The 19,735-nt window shown below is 39.0% G+C and overlaps 1 protein-coding gene across 3 annotated transcripts in view; it reads right to left on the bottom strand.

Moving 5' to 3' along the window:
• Positions 1–19,735, bottom strand: part of ctnnbl1 (catenin, beta like 1) — an 82,652-nt gene that overhangs the window by 54,505 nt on the left and 8,412 nt on the right. Inside the window, exons 1-2 of one of the 3 annotated variants that reach the window (XM_035383239.1) lie at positions 15,572–15,651; positions 13,318–13,402 (exon numbers count right to left, since the gene is read on the bottom strand). In XM_035383239.1, coding sequence (XP_035239130.1) covers positions 13,318–13,402; positions 15,572–15,636 — 150 coding nt within the window. In that variant the 5' untranslated portion in view covers positions 15,637–15,651. Of the gene's footprint in view, positions 1–1,349; positions 1,557–13,317; positions 13,403–15,571; positions 15,652–19,735 lie in introns of those variants that run through there. The other 2 variants (XM_035383238.1, XM_035383241.1) reach the window with 2 other exon arrangements.

Below are 19,735 nucleotides of genomic sequence, written 5' to 3'. Positions count from 1 at the left end.
GGAGGAAACCTTGTCAGCCATTTCAACGGGTCCTTCACTCTCATGCTCAACAATGTTTGTTCCTCCTGACAGCATGCAGCATGGTTTTAAAACTTAAAAGACTTGGAAATTTGCTGTCATTCCAAGGGCCTACAACTTCATGGCATTCTTTGGATTATTCTGTCTGCTAAATAACTAAATTGCAAATTGTAATCAAAAGATAACTTAAAAGATGAGGACAAAGCATCTTAGTTGAGACACCTCCTATAAGACTAATAGGAAACATGACAAACCAGAATTGCATTTTCATTGCTTAAACATTCATTTACAAATCACTAGTTAATGCCTTTAAAGGAGGATAGTCCAAAACCTTGGGCTATCCTCCAACCTTTTGAACAACAACAGACACTCACTGACCAAATGCAACAAGCCTCAAAAAAAAATTCTATAGATCAGAATATGCTAGTAATGTTAATCAAAATTGTAATCAGGACCACCATATGAGCTAGTTAATGAATTAGAAAGATAACATACTAGGAAATAGCTAAACATCAACCATAAAGACCTACCTAGCAAACCAAGTTATAAATGACTTAACTTTAAGCAAGCCATGCCAACAATTGCACAAAGCAAAACTAATCGTTCCTGACCGAGTTTCTAATGAAGAACTACACTTGGTTAGTAAAGAATAAAACCTCCACAAAAAAAATAAAATAAAAAAAAATAGGTCAAGGATCCCATCGATTCGGCAGTTTATTTTGCAACACAACATCTTCACCTGTGCCTTGTGGAAACACCTGAAGCTGACAACACGGAGGTTACACATGACAAAATTTATCTACAACACTCAGCCCATTGATTCTCCTCATCTACTTTAAATGGGTTGAAGACATGTTATTTAGACGTTGCTCATGATCATTGTAGGGGCTGATAGAACTTGTCTTTGCCTATTTAAGATCATGTTGTAGAAGCGGATTTCACAAAGCAAAACGGCGGTATTCCTATACTAACTTTACCTGCAAGTAAAGTACCTTGTATTTTTAAACAATAATCATACAACACGTCTTGCATTAATATAAAATGTTCTTTTGGTAATAAAACGTATTGTAGTCATTTAAGTACTAGAAGCAAAACAGCCGTTGGGATAAATCAGGATGATGAATCAGGATGGTTTACTACATAACAGCATAAACCCAGCCAGCATTCAGTTGCAGCCTGCAAACAAACGCTTGTTAGCACCTACGTTTCGCTACAGTTTTAAGGCCTACGTTATTCTAACGAAGTTATTCTATCTCTAGCTAACAACGTAGAACATCCGAAAATGGAAGCCGAATGGAAAATTAAATAGGTTCATAATCCGGTGCAATTACCTGATAGCTCAGAAGTTCACCAACATCCATGATAGTAACAGAATCACGGATTAATTGTCTTAAAATGCACAAGATATTTCTAACGTGCTTCAGTCTACAAATTGAATTGAAAACCTGCGCCACTACTGCCGTAAACCGCTGTCGCAATCTAAACAACCGTATGTCAGTTTGTGCTGTCGTTAGGGTTGCATTCGTTAGTATCAAGCGGCCAAAACCAGACTTCGTTTTTGAAGCTCATTTCCTGGTCTTGTTGTTCCTGGTTGCTCACTAGCGCCACTACGGTTGGCTCCAGTATAGGTGTTTTCATATCCGGTTTCCATGTAAGTCTACGGTACAAATGCGGTCAAAATACAAAGTCAATAATTTTTTCTCATGAGTACAAATAGTCACAATATGTGTATTTTATTCGTCTTATGACTGTCCATGGGTCGATTTCATGATTTATTGTGTCATTTGAGCACTGTTATAATATTTGTTGTGGACCAATGAGGTACAGTTTGCGTCACATTCCGTAAATGTCTACCTGGGCCATGCTTCACGCATGTGGCAAAGCTACTATAATCCAGATTTTGGGATAAACATTGCAAAATTTTCAGTTTCACGAAGCGAATTAAGAGTCTTAAGGTTTATTTGCTGAATAACACAACACAACACAACACACGCTGAAATCACACACACACAATTTAACGAAATGAACCATCTTTGTAAGACTGGCATTTAGAAATGAACATGTTTTTAACATTTAAGAGACCGACAAGAGCATTTAAGACAGTGGTTCTCAGAATCGGTCCTGGGGGCTCCTTGCGTATATTGGCTTTTCTCCATTGGTTTTGATGATTTACAAGAAAAAAAAAATAGCCTAATAATAATTAGAAATTCAATGTACATTATTTTTGTCTTCATGCACCACGTCACAGTGGCTTTGTCCATATTTTTTACAGTCTCTGGACTGGACTGAAAAAAAAGAAAAAACCTGGACTGGATTTAAAAAAAAAACTGGACTGGACTCGGAAAAAAAAAAAACCTGGACTGGATTTTTTTTTAAAACTGGAATGGACTCAAAAAAAAAAAACCTGGACTGGATTTTTTTTAAAAACTGGACTGGACTCGGGAAAAAAAAAACCTGGACTGGATTTTTGAAAAAAAACTGGACTGGACTCAAAAAAAAACCTGGACTGGATTTTTGAAAAAAAACTGGACTGGACTCAAAAAAAAAACCTGGACTGGATTTTTGAAAAAAACTGGACTGGACTCCCCAAAAAAACCTGGACTGGATTTTTGAAAAAAACTGGACTGGACTCCCAAAAAAAAAACCTGGACTGGATTTTTGAAAAAAACTGGACTGGACTCCCAAAAAAAAACCTGGACTGGATTTTTGAAAAAAACTGGACTGGACTCGGAAAAAAAAACCTGGACTGGATTTTTGAAAAAAACTGGACTGGACTCGGAAAAAAAACCTGGACTGGATTTTTGAAAAAAACTGGACTGGACTCGGAAAAAAAACCTGGACTGGATTTTTGAAAAAAACTGGACTGGACTCGGGAAAAAAAAACCTGGACTGGATTTTTGAAAAAAAACTGGACTGGACTCCAAAAAAAAAACCTGGACTGGATTTTTGAAAAAAACTGGACTGGACTCGGGGGGAAAAAACCTGGACTGGATTTTTGAAAAAAACTGGACTGGACTCGGGGGGAAAAAAAACCTGGACTGGATTTTTTTTTAAAACTGGACTGGACCAAGCGGCCAAAACCAGACTTCGTTTTTGAAGCTCATTTCCTGGTCTTGTTGTTCCTGGTTGCTCACTAGCGCCACTACGGTTGGCTCCAGTATAGGTATTTTCATATCCGGTTTCCATGTAAGTCTACGGTACAAATGCGGTCAAAATACAAAGTCAATAATTTTTTCTCATGAGTACAAATAGTCACAATATGTGTATTTTATTCGTCTTATGACTGTCCGTGGGTCGATTTCATGATTTATTGTGTCATTTGAGCACTGTTATAATATTTGTTGTGGACCAATGAGGTACAGTTTGCGTCACATTCCGTAAATGTCTACCTGGGCCATGCTTCACGCATGTGGCAAAGCTACTATAATCCAGATTTTGGGATAAACATTGCAAAATTTTCAGTTTCACGAAGCGAATTGAGAGTCTTAAGTTTTGAAAATTAACCATCTTTGTAAGACTGGCATTTAGAAAGGAACATGTTTTTAACATTTAAGAGACCGACAAGAGCATTTAAGACAGTGGTTCTCAGAATCGGTCCTGGGGGCTCCTTGCGTATATTGGCTTTTCTCCATTGGTTTTGATGATTTACAAGAAAAAAAAATAGCCTAATAATAATTAGAAATTCAATGTACATTATTTTTGTCTTCATGCACCAGGTGGAAAACTTGCTGTACAAATTGCGTTGTCATATTTACACGCCTGCAGATCAGTTATTAAAATACTTGGTAGATTTGTTAATCACCAGTGACAGTGTTAATTTTTATTCGGTAGAAAGTGACTTGCGAACGATCGGTCAGCTAGCTTCACCCAGCAAGTGAACACCACAAACGGCGATGGAGTAGCTAGTAGCAGTTACTGGCTCATTAACTGACTGTGGCGAAAACCTACGACGATAACTTGCTCGGTTAACAGCAGGTCTACCAGACAGTTATATGAAAATTAGCCTAGTCAAATCACCAGTAGCCTACACATCTCTGATTGATTGACTATCAGTGTAGTCGATGTTCTTCCCCTGTGGTTCATATTGCTAATGCGTGAGCTAACCACGGATAGCCTACCTAGCTCACTGGCAAGCTGATATGCTAGCTAAGCATATTCGTTTTGCTGAGAAACATAAATTGAAGATAACTGAACATAATTGTATTATTAATGTCATACATATAACGTGATTACATGACACAGTACAGTCACGGATGGAAATTAAACTCCGTAAACATTTGATAATATATTTTAAAACAACGGCAGACAGTCAGCTAGCTTCAAGTTCGTTCTGCAATCGTTCGTTCAGGTTGATGAGCTTTTCCGCACCGGACTGACATTGTAAAAATCACAAGACCGCTTAACTCATATGGTTTTGGCTCCAAATCGAGAAAATGGCCGCGCCCGCCATTGAGCTTCAAAACCAGAGACTGTTTTAGAGACCCACGGCGAGGCAATGGGTGACGTCACAGTGGCTTTGTCCATATTTTTTACAGTCTCTGGTTAGTATCGCAGCGACTGCGTCCCAAATGACTACCTATTCCCTATATAGTGCACTACTTCAGATATCAGGCATTTTTCAGTGTGCCATCTGAAAACAAAAAACTTGCACACAGTGAATTAAATCCATCCTACAATGCAGTACAAAATGTACAAGCTCTGTACACTATCCAGAAGCAGAAAAAACTGTAGGAATCGATACAAGAAAATACAAAGTAGCAATAGAAGGTGCCAGGGGTTCACAATAAAAAAAGAGGGGAAGAAATTGTAATATCTTAAAGTGATTTCATGTGTCAAGAGTCTTTATAACTTTGGAGTTATTAGAGCAGAGAGTGGCTTGAATGTACGGTTTGAATTCATTTTCAAGAATTATAAACATAGGCTTTCAGTCTCTGTATTTACTTTTATGAATTTGATATTTTGCCAAAATGACAAAAATATTGATACGGTAGTATTCTTTTTGGTTTAGTTTACAAACATTGTAAAAATCAAATAGTACATCCCAAAATAGTAAAGAAAAATTATCATAAATATTACAACAAATAAATCTGGAAAAGTCCTCCCAAAAATTCACAGCAAGGGGACAATTCCGAAAAAAGATATAGCCTAAGCGGTTTCATCATCAGCATCACAAAAAGAGCAGTTAGTGTCAACATCTCACCTCATTTTTTGTAAGTAATACTTTGCTGGGTAGAACCTATGAATCAATTTGAAGCAGACCTGTCTGGATTTATTTGTAATTAAACATCTTACATGTAATGCCAGTGATTTTTTTTCACTGAATATTTGAAGTAAAGCCCTCCCAGTGAAATGTTACATAAAGGATGGAAACAGTTTTTTCTTTTTTTTTTTTTTTTTTTAATGAATCTAATTTTTATATTCTGGACTGAGCAACTAGATTTTTTTTTAAAAACATACTTTACCCACCACAGTACCATAAAAGTCTAAAGAGCAAGATTGAGGGGTGATTCATTGCTACCCCTGAACAACATAATGACCTCTGGAGGAATAGCATCCATTACAATGGCTAACTCAGAGTGACAGGGATGTTATGAATGGATTACAATTCAGAATAGTTCAAAAGAAAATCTTCAGAACTAAGAAGTAGACTAACTAACAAGAGATCGCCAATCATGGGAGTAAATAGATTTATTTAGAACTATCGTTGTGATTGTTGCGATTATTCCAAATGAAGTACCTGTAAAATTACGCTTAAAAATGAGCAGCCAAGTTAAAAGCATTTGTTTGTGGAAGTTTGCCAAATTGAGAGGTAATTTACTGATACTATGGTTAAACATGCACAAAAAAGGTAGACCCTCTAATTTGGAAAATGTAATTTGGGATGAAATTTCAGATAAAATGTTGGTTATAGCACCTGGTGCAACAACGTTCATGGTAATAGAATTTTTAACTTAACATTTCTTGTTTTTCCTTACACACTTAAAAAGCATTTTTTCATTTCATTTGCACACACAGAGGCATCAAGATTTGAGAAAGTGAATGTCGGTATGCCAATCTGGAAATACCTTCAGCCTTGCATAATATAGTTCTGTCTCTTAAAATCAAATCCCAGAGCCACATATACAATCTTTTTTGGGATTTGTCAATGATACAATTTAAAATTCAAGTTCAATCTGACATCAGCATTTTTGGTTATCACAATACCCAAATAGGTTACTTGAGACATAACTAGGATATCACCTGTGCATGTAATCTTACATTGTTTAACCACCATAAACTTGCACGTGTTTGTATTAAACAAAAGCTCTGAAACCACTGATCTGATCTCACCAAAGCACCCCCTCATCTGTGAAACACGGTGGTGGAGGTGGTATGGTTTGTGCATGTATGGCTGCTACAGGTACTGCCTCAGTCGTCTACACTGATGATGTAACTGCTGATAGCAGCAGCAGAATGAATTCTGATGTGTACAGAAGCATCTTATCTGCTCAGGTTCAAGCAAGTGCCTCCAAACTTATTGGATGGTGCTACATCCAAAAGCAGGATAATGATCCCAAACATACTGCTCAAGAAACAAAGGAGTTTTTCATAGCCAAAAACTGGAAAATTCTTTACTGGCCATTCACCCGATCTGAATCCAACTGAACATGTGTTTCATTGCCGAAGGGAAAACTTAAGGCAACTAGCCACTGAAACAAGCAGGAGCTGAAGATGGCTGCAGTACAGACCTGGCAGAGCATCACCAGAGATACTCAGCACTTGGTGATGTCTATGAGTCACAGACTTCAGGTAGTCATTGCATGCAGTCTACTACTTTCAATAACATAATATTAATGTCTCAAACATTATGTTGCCCTGAGATATGTATAACTATGTACAAAATGTGTTGTAATGTATACATGGTTTAACCAAAGTGTATAGAAATGCCCTTTAATAAATGCTGAGAATGTGCACTTTAACTACATGTGAATTGTTTGATTATATCAAACTAAAATTGTGGAGTACGGAGCCAAATCAATAAAAAAATATGTCTTTGTCCCAAAGATTATGGAGCTCACAGTATTTCCCTTTCTTTTACTTCACATAAAAATACAAATATACATTAATGTTCATCTATGCTTAAGTAATGCACATTTGATTCATACCTGTGCAGTTTGCATAACCATTATCAAGTTTTGTTCATGATAAGAGTATTTGTAATCCTCTGTCCCCTGTACACGTGTAGCAGCCTTCTCAGCATTACTGTTTATTAAACACTGTCACTGTTCCGCATTATTTACCCAGCGGAGGCTCAGTAATTGTTCCGGTTACCATAGAAACTGACTAAGGATATGAAGCGCGGCATTAATTACACTCGTTCTCACGGGAGGCTCGGAGAAGAAGCTGTATTTTTTTCAAGCAGCCCCTAACTGGACGTGCGCTGAATGAACAACTTCTGAAAGTTAAGTTTTATGGTTTCTGATAAAACAACGCCTTCCTCCTGACGTGCCTGTAACAAAAGCCCAGGCTCTGAAGAACCCTACGCATTCAATTAAAAGTTAAATATGGAAAACTGATTTTGTCAGGTATAACACACTCTCCCCTAAGGATGTCATGATGATTTAATATATAATTCAATACATGGTAAAAAATAAATAAATAAATAATAATAAAAAAAGAAATCCCCTGTATTTCCTTTATTAAAAAGCTAGGTATGGACATTTACAAAAAAGAATCCACTGCCCCATTTTAGTCAGTTTGTCAGAATTGATAGATACAGTGCCATAGTCTGAGTACACTAGGCCATAAATCTTCATTCTTGACTTGTCCATTGTAGCCAATAAAGGGCAGTGGGCCTAACAAAAGTTGTGTTTTGATTTCAATTTAATTCGAGTGTTTTCTTTTCTCTTATCCTGCTCCAGTAAAATTTATGTGATCCCATCCCGCCACCTTGTCCTCTCACTTTATCCTGTCACCTCCTCCTACTGCGGAAATGAGATTGACAGTTATGGGAGTAATTTATACCAGTTCAGTCTAAATGCGTCAGTTTCCTCTGACATGATTCACTCCATTGATTTTTTTGTGTTTTTTTTATGGAATTGCACTTATGGTGTTCAACATTTGCATTTCATGTGACAAATGAAAAAAGACTGACTGTTTTACAAAAATAGCATACTGTTGTGTCTGTGTAGATTATGGTCACAATTAAGTGGACAGGTTTTATTCAAAGAGACTTAGCCACTGAGAAAAACTGTAAGCACTTAAATGTAATAAATAATTGGCTGAAGAGTCTACAAAACCGCAATTCTAAAGATTAAATTGGCAGCTGAAACCACATAAACCTGCAGTCACTGCAGCCCTCAAGGACTGGAGTTAAACCTGCAGACACTGAGACCCTCCTACACTGGAGTTAAACCTGCAGACACTGCGGCCCTCCAGGACTGGAGTTAAACCTGCAGACTCTGCGGCCCTCCAGGACTGGAGTTAAACCTGCAGACTCTGCGGCCTTCCAGGAATTGAGTTAAACCTGCAGACACTGTGGCCCTCCAGGACTGGAGTTTGAGATGTAACTACCCAATGTCAATATTAATATACTTTGTCTCAACAAAACACACTGTTAATGATGGCAGTTACAACAGAACAACAGTGGAGTCAAAACAGCATGCTTGTTGGGGTGAAGAGCAGGAGCGCTCTCAGGTTCGATAAGGTATACTCATTATGTAACAGTTATTCATAGCCAAGAACATAAAGTCCAGTTCACACAGTGAACATTATTCTGACCTAACCTCTGCTACGTCAAACTAGGGGGCAGTACAAGCTATAAAATCAGGATGATAATACAAAGCACACACACACACACACACACACACACACGTAATGAGCTGACACACAGACTGGGACGGCCTTTTCAAGGTAAAAACCCACCCCAGTGTCAGACCACACTTCACCGAGGCACAACCCAACAGCCCTTGCCATCAGAATAATTAGAATCTGGCACCTGTGCTCCCGGAGCACAATATCTGAGAAGAAAACGCTTCCTGCGGCCTTCTGCATGCTATTGGAGGTAGTGTTTCTCATAACTTTGGCAAACACGAAAGCGTAAATTAAACCGCGGCATTGTTTCACTGTAATAGAGAGACAGCCAAACGGGTTCCGGGAGTACCACTGACACTCGGGAGCCAACTCAATTACTTCTTTGGCCCGGGCTCTCCTGGACCTCTCTGCCGAGGACTGACTCACCAGCAAAGGAACTTCAGTCATCCCAGACTTTCGAAAAAATGGAACCAAAAACTTCATATGGAAGCTTCCTGATACGGGACTTTGAACAAACTGGTAATATTACCTCACAGACAGAATTATTTGGAAAGGAGAAGTGCGAGAAGTATGCTCCGTGTAGTATTCTGTATAGTTGAGGCATATTTTTAACATACTGTATACTATTCTGTATCTACGATAGCTGTTGAGATGTGTTGTAAAGGAATTTCTAATCATTCGTGTGTTTCTAAGGGGCACGATAGCTGCCTTTCTTGAATACATTTATTTTTTCTGCAATTTGATAAATATCAAAAAAGAGTTGCACCCTGCTTGCTAGGTTGAATCAGAAAAACCTTACATGGTTCTATATTTCTGGCAGGGATCAGTGTAGAATCATATCCAGATTTACAAAGTAAGTACACCTGACCGGTGGCACAGCACAATTTTACAATACTCTTAAGTAAAGGACCAGACAGGCAGTATTATTTGTTGCATTAATTGTTATCAATAGTGGTATATTGTACCTTGAGTTCAGATGTGAGGATTACCTGTAAAATAGTCATCAAAATAGTCATGAGCATGACTGCATATTTAGCACATTAGCGGTGTGTTTAAGGCTATCACTTACAAATTGCTTTTGATGGAAACAGACCTAATGATGAATGCGTAATGTTTTACAGTGTTCATAATGGTAAGTGAAGACTAAGATATAGCTGCAGTTTGGAAGCAAATGCCATAGGTGGCTAGCTAGCCGTCCATAATGAAACGGTTAGACTATTTTGACCCAAGATCAAATTGCTATACTAAGTTACACGTGTGACATTGGACCTAGTACAACGCTGGTTTGCTCTTATGATTGAACGTGGGATTCCCAACTGGCTAGCAACTAATTTAAAAGCACTTGAACGTGTTTCAGAGTTTTTTTTGCACGATTAAATACATTTTCTTTGAAAGCTATTTACCTTGTAAGATTTTGCATATTCATATACACAGACAACTGGTGGTGCTTGTCTTTGCAGGGCTGTGTGCCTGCAGCGAACCACTATTGCATAAAAGTGGTGCCTTTTTCAGTACAAACTCCTCTCATCCATCTCTCCTAATAGCCCTTATCCACAGCTTTCTGTGGTGTTCCTCCTCAGAGAACAAATGAAAGGACAAATAGGGTTGTTTCCTTTTCAGATGGATCAGCAAGTGCTTCTGAACATTTTCTGTAAAGAACTAAGCAGAACAAAGCTACTGGAAGAAAGTTACACCTACACCTGGTTTACATACCTGGAAATGTGAAATAGGCGAATCGTAGCCAATTAAAAATGTTATCTTTTAATATTATTTTGTAAGGGAGAGGACACAGTTCACTATTGGCTATACTGAGGGAATGCTTGGCCAGTACTGGTCAGAGAATCTTGTAGGTGGGCTCATCTTCTACCAGAGATTATATATAAACTGGAGATAACATTTCATATAAACACAGTGCTGTCGCCATGTGTAGAAGTGAGCATGTTTTTTTGGACTAAAAACTACAATGGATTGCTGTGATAAAGATACAAACTTTACCATCATTCCTATCGTCTGTGGATTTCCAAAAGGCATAGAACATGAAGACACCCAAGACTGTTTTGCCTCCCCACATTTAACAAAATAAGGAACTATTGTCGCTAAGACATTGGCATCGTAAAATAGTTTATAGCGATAAAACCATTGGTTTGTAACATTGTCAAATGGCATATTGTGACAAGACTGATACCCACACTGGCACGAATACGGGCTGCTGCAAATTAAGGGGTTTTAAAAAATTCATCTTAATGCTGGCAAAAACATCATTAACACCTTTATTGCCCTTCTTTGTGGTTTTAAATGCTTACAAAACAAAGGTTATGCATCTCTCAAGATTTTGTTTACAACCAAAAATAATGGTAATAAAAATGTTTCCACAATAAAAATTATATGTATTGAGCAAGTAGAATCTTACAAATATCTGGGAATGTGAGTGGATAAGAAGCTCATTTTTAAGACCTGCATTGATCTTCTTTTTTAAAAAAAGTTGAACTTGAAGCTGTTTTTTTAAAGAAATAAATTACATTTTACATTCTCTGCTAGAAGTTAAGTTGTTTTAGCCCACTTTCTAATAATGGTTGATAATGGAGACGTTCTGTATGTACACGTCGCCAACAATACCCTGCAGGCCACACGGTTTATCACAGCACCTTGCATTCCATCATGAATACAAAACCTCTCACTCCTGATTGGTGACCGTCTAAGGGGCCGTTCTCCCAGACCGCGGTCATTTAAACCACCCCTGTGGTAAATTCGGCATAAAAACGATTGAAATCAGCTCCCGAGCAACTACCTCTTGGCCTCTGACAGATAACTGACCATTTTTGGAAGAAGGTGACGGTGGCCTGTAAGAACAGTGCCTAAGAAGACAGGCTTGACTTCTTTAGGCGACTGCAGGAGAAGCAGCTGTTTATTTATAAAGTAATTACAAGAAAATTACTACTTAATCTTTGTAGTCTTTTTAGCTAGAATACACATAACAGCAAACTCCTCACTGAAGATTTTTTACTGCTCCCCACCCTTCCTCTGAATTTGGGTAGATGGCTTTTAGTTACCATGCTCTGTGATGTTACTACGCTATATAATTTCTTATCATTATAATAAAATATAATAACCTGTTTTTAAAGCCTGTGGCTGAACTATAAAAGCTAACATATGTTCTTGCAGTGATAGATAAGGCCTTGCGAGTTCATTAAGACTATTTCTGTTCTGTGGTTGTCTTTTATTGTGTTGCATTATATTGTGTTTTATGTGAGGTGCAGTAACCTCTTGCTCAGGGCTCCCATAAAAAAAAGAAAAAACATATTTTTATCTCAGTGGTGTTCATCTGGATAAATGAAGGAGAAAATATAATAAAATAAAAGAATACTCTGTTCTGTTGTGAATCGAAAAATGGAAATAAAATGAGATGTAGAAGGTGTCAGTTCCTTTCTCTACAGAGACAGTTCTCTGCTCTGACACTTCAGTGGTTGTGCGGTTCCAACCCACATCATGTTTTAACTGAAGCTTAAGTGCTAAATTCCCGCCAAGTAGATGGAGACTAATGACATCACTGTCTCAATGCAGCTGTGGCTCAATTAAGAGACTTTCTTACCAACTATCTTGTGAATACTTATACACAATGATAAATTAGCATCAATTCATGTTTTAAAATTGTTCATTCATCATTAATATAGCAACCAAGCAGCTGTACGCAAGTTAATAATGCAGCTTGATTTTCGGTGTTCATTGTAAATCAAGGTAGGCAAAGCTGGAGGAGGCTTACTGAAATTAGCATTCCCATAACAGGAAGTGATGGTGCAGGATAACTGCCGTTCTTCAGACTGAATAAAATTAAAGCACCTCTCTAAAACAAAGGCTGGGATTCAGTCAACAAGTGTCCCTGAATCCGACTAACAAAATAAATACAAGAATACATATAATACATTTACATTTATAATAAATTTCTCTCAAAAAATGACAGACACTGTTCAAGCTACACATCATCCTCATGTATCACATGCACCCCCCCTGGAAGAGCAGCAAAATGGCTGATCAATGCAACTGTTATTCCTCCCAAGCCCTTAACCATGTCAATCATGTGATTGCTTTAACAGGTAGTCAGCTCACCACGTGTGAACTTGGTGTTGATTGAAAGGAAGGTGTAATACCTATACCACCCCATCCCCACCCCTTGGGATATAGAGCTGAACTCCTGTCTGTGGTTTAATTATAAGGCCCTGAATTCATGGCAAGTCATGTTTCTTTTCTTTTTCTTTTTTTTGGACCTGCACATTAGAATCAGCATCATAATATTTACAGTAATCCTTCCCTCCTGACCTCCAGCCCCCCCATAAATAAAACCCCATAGTTTGTGCTTCATTAGACTGTGCTGACAGGGGTTGCATCTCTGGCTCATTCCCACTGAGTCAGGAGGTTTGAGACAGCAAGGTTAATGAGATTTTTATAAAGCGTCAATCTTGTGCTTCAAATGTAGATGGAACTGACACACCGTGATTAAAATTAATTGACCTGTGAAATGAATGCGTCCCTCCCTGGTCTGGTACTGGAGGAGAGGCGCGTGGTGGAAGCGATGGGGTGGTGAGATATAGGGAGCCTGTCAGAACAGAGGAAAACAAGGAGCAGAGAATTCACCTTCTACATCGTCAATATGAATTTCCAGGTTGTCTAAAGCTGAAATTATTGATTGCTTTCACTTTTATCCAGAGCAATCCTCATACATGCAATACATACAAAAGGATATTTACTGAAGGAGTTCATTGTGTGTATTTGTGTGTTTGTATGTGAGTGTGTGTATGAGTTTGTGTATATGTAAGTGTGTGTATGTGTGTGTGTATGTGTGTATTTGTGTTGTGAGTATGTGTATGAGTGCGTGTGTGTACTGTATGTGTATATGTTTATGTGTATATGAGTGTCTGTGTGTGTCTGTGCGTGTTTGTATGAGTACATGTATATTTGTGTGTGAGGGTGTGTGTATGTGTGTGTGTGTGTATGTGAATATAGTTGTGTGTGTGTGTTTGTATGAGTACGTGTATATTTGTGTGGGAGGGTGTGTGTGTGTGTGTGTGTGTGTGTGTGTGTGAATGTAGTTGTGTGTTTGTGTGTGTGTAGGCACTTGAAGCTGATGCTTCCTGGAGGGGCTAAAAAAACAGTGAGATGACTGATGCTCTCCCAGAAGGCACGACGGGCACATTTACCCCCCACTGTGAGATTAGCCCTAATTTACCACAATTTCACATTACATTACACAGCACATTGCACTATGCATTGTGTAATAGTACACTAATGATGGAAAAAGCTGACCATTTACGTGATTTCATACTAGCATGAACATATACAAACCTCACTCACTACACTACCTGGGTAAGGCCAAAGGCCAATACAGAAAATGAAGGTAGGGGGGAGTCATGTATGAATGGCACACGCAAGAGCTCTGAAGTACAATTAAGAGTTCTATTCATATCAGTTCCAAATTGGAAATTGGCTGGAATGTTGAAAGCAGTAGGATGCAAAACGGATCAGAAAAACATTGGCTTATTTATCATTATTTAATTATTTTCCTGCTTTCTGTATTTTCCTATTAAAATCTTCTTTTCCAAATTTATTTTTAAATTTTTTTTCTCTCATTTTGGAATCGCCACTAGTGCTACCGGCACACGTTCCTGCAGTGAGGCCTGTCCCGACGTCATCGCAAGCGCCGTGGCGGACGCTGTCTACATCCCGTCGTTTCCGAGCGAGCTGCCACCGCCGTCAGCTCCGCCGATCAAGACACAGATTAGCGAGCGATGGGGGCGAGCCCTGAATGAGCGGGTGACACATGACAGGCCATCGGGGGGGCGTGGGCGGATCTGCTCACCGGCACACTGCCCATCAGCTAGTGATGAAATTCTCCACAGCCAAGCGTCACCTTCCTGCTTGAGTGGTGCTGAATGCAGCACCCCCTACTGGCCGATTGAGACTGGCCTGAGAGACTCCTGGCCCCAGTTAGAAAAGTAGTGTGCTTAACACAATCAGCATGGTTAACAATCTTGGCCAGAGTACCCTTGCCCAGAGCTCCCTTGTTTTTTTTTATTTTTTTTTTTTTATAACTACACAGGACTCACCTGGACATGAAAACAGTGAACAATGGCCTAAATAAAAACACTTGGCTAATGCATCAGGATTTGATACGAGACACCGTGGTCCATCACTGCACTGGGAACCATATTATCCGTGCTCATTAACCAGAAGGCACTTCTACTGTATCCCTGTTTTTTAATGGCACCACTTTATAGTGAGTGACTTGATGCTACTCTGAGGAAACATGGCCAGTTCCTGCAGCAGACAGAAAGGAACCAAAGCGTTGGGGCCAATATGAAGGGGCCAATGAATAGGGGCCAATGTGAATGAACTTCTTTGTGGTCCTGGCAGAACAACACTGAACTAAATAGCTTCACCATCCAATGAACACCACTCAGGTTCTGTAACCATGCCTCCTTCTCTTGCCTCCTGTTTTCCATCTTTGCGTTCTCAGCCAGCAGCAAGAGAAAGAATAAAGAGCAGAAAAAACATCACTTCTGTGAGTAGACAATGTCCAGTCCCTGGAGTACATGTTCAGGGGGTTAAATGTGCAGTATGTAAGATTTTTTAGAACAATTTTGTTTATATTTGATTGAATTTCCTACACATCCCGACAGATATTAATAAATTATAAGCTCTAAGAAAGAAATCTGATCTCTCCAACTGCCCCAGGCTCTGAAATCAGTCACTCTAAATTTCACCGCACCTGAATCTTAACAAAATGCTGTCTTCAAGGAGGCCAATCAGGACAGCTCTCAGCCTGTCAATCATGTTGCATGTTCACAGCGCTGTCAGAGCAGAAATACCACCAAGATGGTGCTATAGCAAAGTAGTTGCCTGGAAAACAAAACAAGAATGGCAGAGAAAAATCTGCCAAAATGACCAGGTCCGCCTACAACAACAGTACTACAAAAGCATATACTGAAACAAAACAAGGAAATAAAGCCTGTCGAAGAAAAGATTATGACCAAAAAGGAATTGAACCAAGTGAGAGACAAGACTCGAGTGAACATCGGTTCAGCTATGTTCATTGTTTACGTTCATTATGATGACGTTACGTGTTTTTTCTTTTTACCTGTGAATGAGGCGTGATGTGCTTTACTCTCCCTACTTTACATTTCCACACTCTTGTCCTCTCTACAGTACTCTCTACAGGCATGCATGTGTTTGGAGGGTAGGACTTTGGAGGGAGAGCTAAGGAGAGCGGGTGGACCATTTTTTCAAAAATCCATCTCTCTCGCTCATTTCCCCAAGCCTACATACTTCACCTTTAAATTACAGAACATGAAGAATCACTGTTCCTGAATGTAATATCTGCACAGCCAGCCCCTGTGTGTGCATGCGTGGGCACTCGTGTAATATTCTGTGCAAGGTGATCAGGGCTCTGCTTGTCCTTTGTGGTCAGATAATGACTGATGAACAGAAGCAAAGTACAAATAAACATCAGAGTGAGAGAGTCAGAGAGCCCACTAATAGCACAGTGTCCCCCCATAAAACAGAGTCCCCTACAGCTCCTGTCCCTTAAAACAGAGTCCCCTAAAGCTCCTGTCCCTTAAAACAGAGTCCCCTAAAGCTCCTGTCCCCTAAAACAGAGTCCCCTAAAGCTCCTGTCCCTTAAAACAGAGTCCCCTAAAGCTCCTGTCCTTTAAAACAGTCCCCTATAGCTCCTGTCCCTTAAAACAGAGTCCCCTACAGCTCCTGTCCCTTAAAACAGAGTCCCCTATAGCTCCTGTCCCTTAAAACAGAGTCCCCTACAGCTCCTGTCCATGAACGCCTGCAGGAAGGCCTGCAGCTTCACGGTATAAGTGCTCACTGCGGTGTGGAAGCTCATTTGCCTGCAAGGCCATATCTCCAGTGGAGATAGTTGATTTCTACCAATCAAAAAAAATCTATATTTATTAATGTAGCACAATTCAAACCAATGGCCTGCAATGTAATGCACTACACTATAAAAAAAAAGGATAAAAATGTGTATGGCTTGATTTTACTTGCAAGTCAATGTTTAGGACAGTGATGATTGATTTGTCATTGTCTTCATTTCGATAAGGCCCAAAAGTATTGTGAGGTATATTGTCTGTCAAAAACGTAATAAGATGAATCTTCTAGTTGTGGACACAGCTCGGTTTTTTCTGGCATGGGCAGACCCCATTTTTGTTGTCATGACAGTGACAAGCAGCTGTTTTCCACAAGGGTGTTATTGTCAAGCAGAGCACTCATCTGTTGATTCTGTGACTTGTCAGTCAGGAACCACATGATACATATTAATGACTAACCTGAACAAATGATTTTCCATAAATAAGAGGAAAGAGACCAGTAAAATTTCAAAGATGTCTGTTTACTTTTCAAATTTCTATTTACAGCTTTATGAACATTATTTAAGTTCCGCATTAATATTGAAAAGACAGATTGCAAATGAACTGAACTCAGTTGAGGTCTGATTAAACAGGCTAGTTTGTGTTTAATGCTATACGAGTGGAGCATGTAATTATAAGTGGAGGGAATTTATGTTGGTCAGGCCCATTGTTTCTGTTTTTGGTTCAGACTGTTCTATGGCTGTACGATGGATGTGTGTAATTATAAGTAGAAAAGATTTACGTTGGCCGTGACCATTGCTCCTGTTTTTGGTTTAGACAATTTTGTAGCCTTAGGTAATCATCTGAAGCTACAAATAAGGATTATGAACTCTGTGATGGTTCAATTATCTGTCTTGTGATTATGCACCAGCATTTTTTTTTTTTTGTAGATGGGCTTCTGTCTGTCTCAGTGGCCCCATTTTTCTGGAATCAATGTTGTACGTCACTGGGGCACAGTAGTGAACGTGACCAGGAGCATATAGCTCAAAGTGAATGGTGCACCAGGAAAATGGGCTGGACTATATTGACTATATGACTAAGTGTTATGGCCTCACTTTGTGGGTTCTCAGGATACAAAATAAATTGGAGCAAGCTTTTGGGGACTCTCTCGTTTTTGGGGTCTTTCTGAATTTGTTTCCTCCCTAGGTTGACATTAATGTCTGATTTACCTCTTCAGTTCCCACCGGGCTGGTGTAAGGAGAAAAAACCTTGCTCTTCTGTTTATGGAACATGCTAAGAATAAAAACTAAGAAATTGTCTAGATACAGGGGTGGTTTGGGTGTGCCTGATGTTGATCAATATTATCTGTCTTATAATTTCAGATATCCAATCATATGGGGTTATAAATAATATGTGGATAGGGATTTGGGAATGTCAGGAGGATATAGCTAACAAAAAAGTAACAAGAAGATATTTAATGTCTGTGTGGTGTTACCCAAAACCCCACTGCAATCCTTGATATCCTGATTATTCATTTAAACTCTTATAGAATTGTAAAAATAGCAAATAAAGAGCTGAGAATAGTTGCAACTTCACTCTACCCTTATGCCATCTTTGATGCAATCCTTAACAGGTGGCAAACCATTAAATGATGTCTTGTGGTAACAAGCTAATATTCATTGTTTAGGTGGGCAACAAGGGCCATATCTGTTTCTGATTTTCATGCCAAATTCTGGACTTAATTATCTAATTAGCCCTAACATTCGCACCATCTGCCATTTTTTGATAAGAGCATGAATGACAGTCAAAGACTGTTCTTGTGTCCCTATATGAAATGTTTTACTGTTATCCAGTGAACCAGCATTGTTGTATACAGCCAATCAGCTCATTTACCCAGGGTAATTGGTGGAAACAAATACCTGCATACATACCGGCCCTCCAGGACCAGAATTGCCCATCCATGTAATAAGGGATCACAATGTACTGCCATACAGCAGCTTAAAAGAAACATATACTCCAGATGATGATGGTTCTTGCCTTACCAACAATTGCAATCTATAATAAGTCTAAAATCCATTACTGTGCACCTATTGCATCAGACAATGAAATGGATGTAAAATTGCTGCTGTGAGAGGCATAGTTTCTAGCATTTACAAGCTTATCAGCCTCTCCTCAACACAGAATAATTCATCAGTGCAGCATTGCTGAAAGGAGGACATTGAGTAGCCACTGCTGAACTGAAAATGGAGGAGGCAGAAAGCGTACCCTTAAACTGATTATTGTTCTCCACCTGTTTTGCAGTTTTCCCTGATGAACAATACAATGATTAATAAATACAATTTTATAAAACAGTTTTTCTAAATCAAATTTTCTGTTTAATCAACATGATGTAGAACCTGTGTGTTTACCTGCCAATGGATTATTCAGATCACTGGCACATTTGTTCAAAGAAAATGTCCATAAACAGGTGGAAACCAAAAATCAGTTTAAGGGTAAATTTTCTGCCTCCTCAATTTTCAGCTGGGCAGCTGCCACTGAGAACTTTGGGGTGCCACTCTCTGCAGCTTTGTGGGAGACAATATAGAGAAACTTCACCATAAATACTAAATGTGTTATATTTAAATGAATCCAGTTGTGAATTTTTTATTGGGTCTTTATAACAAAATTGACCCCCACAGATAAGTGTTGGCATGGCTGCAGTACAGTAAGCACCTTAATGCACAGTCTGTGGCAATGCCAGGCAGTGAATTCCTTCTGGTCAGAGGGAGCAAAGACCCTTACAGAGATCCTGCAGGTTCACATTCCCAAAATGTCCTGTATTGTGTTTACAAGACAGTAGAAAATACAAAGTCTCCTAAGCAGATGAAGTTTTTAATACCTTCCTACCTCTCTAATAAATGGAGTAAAGTAATGCACTTGAAGTCAAGAATGCCAGCATGTTACATCTGGGACAGTTGGCTGGAAGATTTAATTGATTTAATGGGCATGGATTGAGCTGCCTCTTCTCTAATTGACTTTAATCTGGGTATGGAGGGCCTGTGGGATGCAGTAAGGTCTTATTTAAATTCTTTACCTTG

This window comes from Anguilla anguilla, chromosome 11, assembly GCF_013347855.1.
Source record: "Anguilla anguilla isolate fAngAng1 chromosome 11, fAngAng1.pri, whole genome shotgun sequence".
Taxonomy (NCBI): Eukaryota; Metazoa; Chordata; class Actinopteri; order Anguilliformes; family Anguillidae; genus Anguilla; species Anguilla anguilla.
The sequence above is the reverse complement of the archived record's forward strand: the minus strand, read 5'-3'. Positions and strand labels throughout refer to the sequence as shown.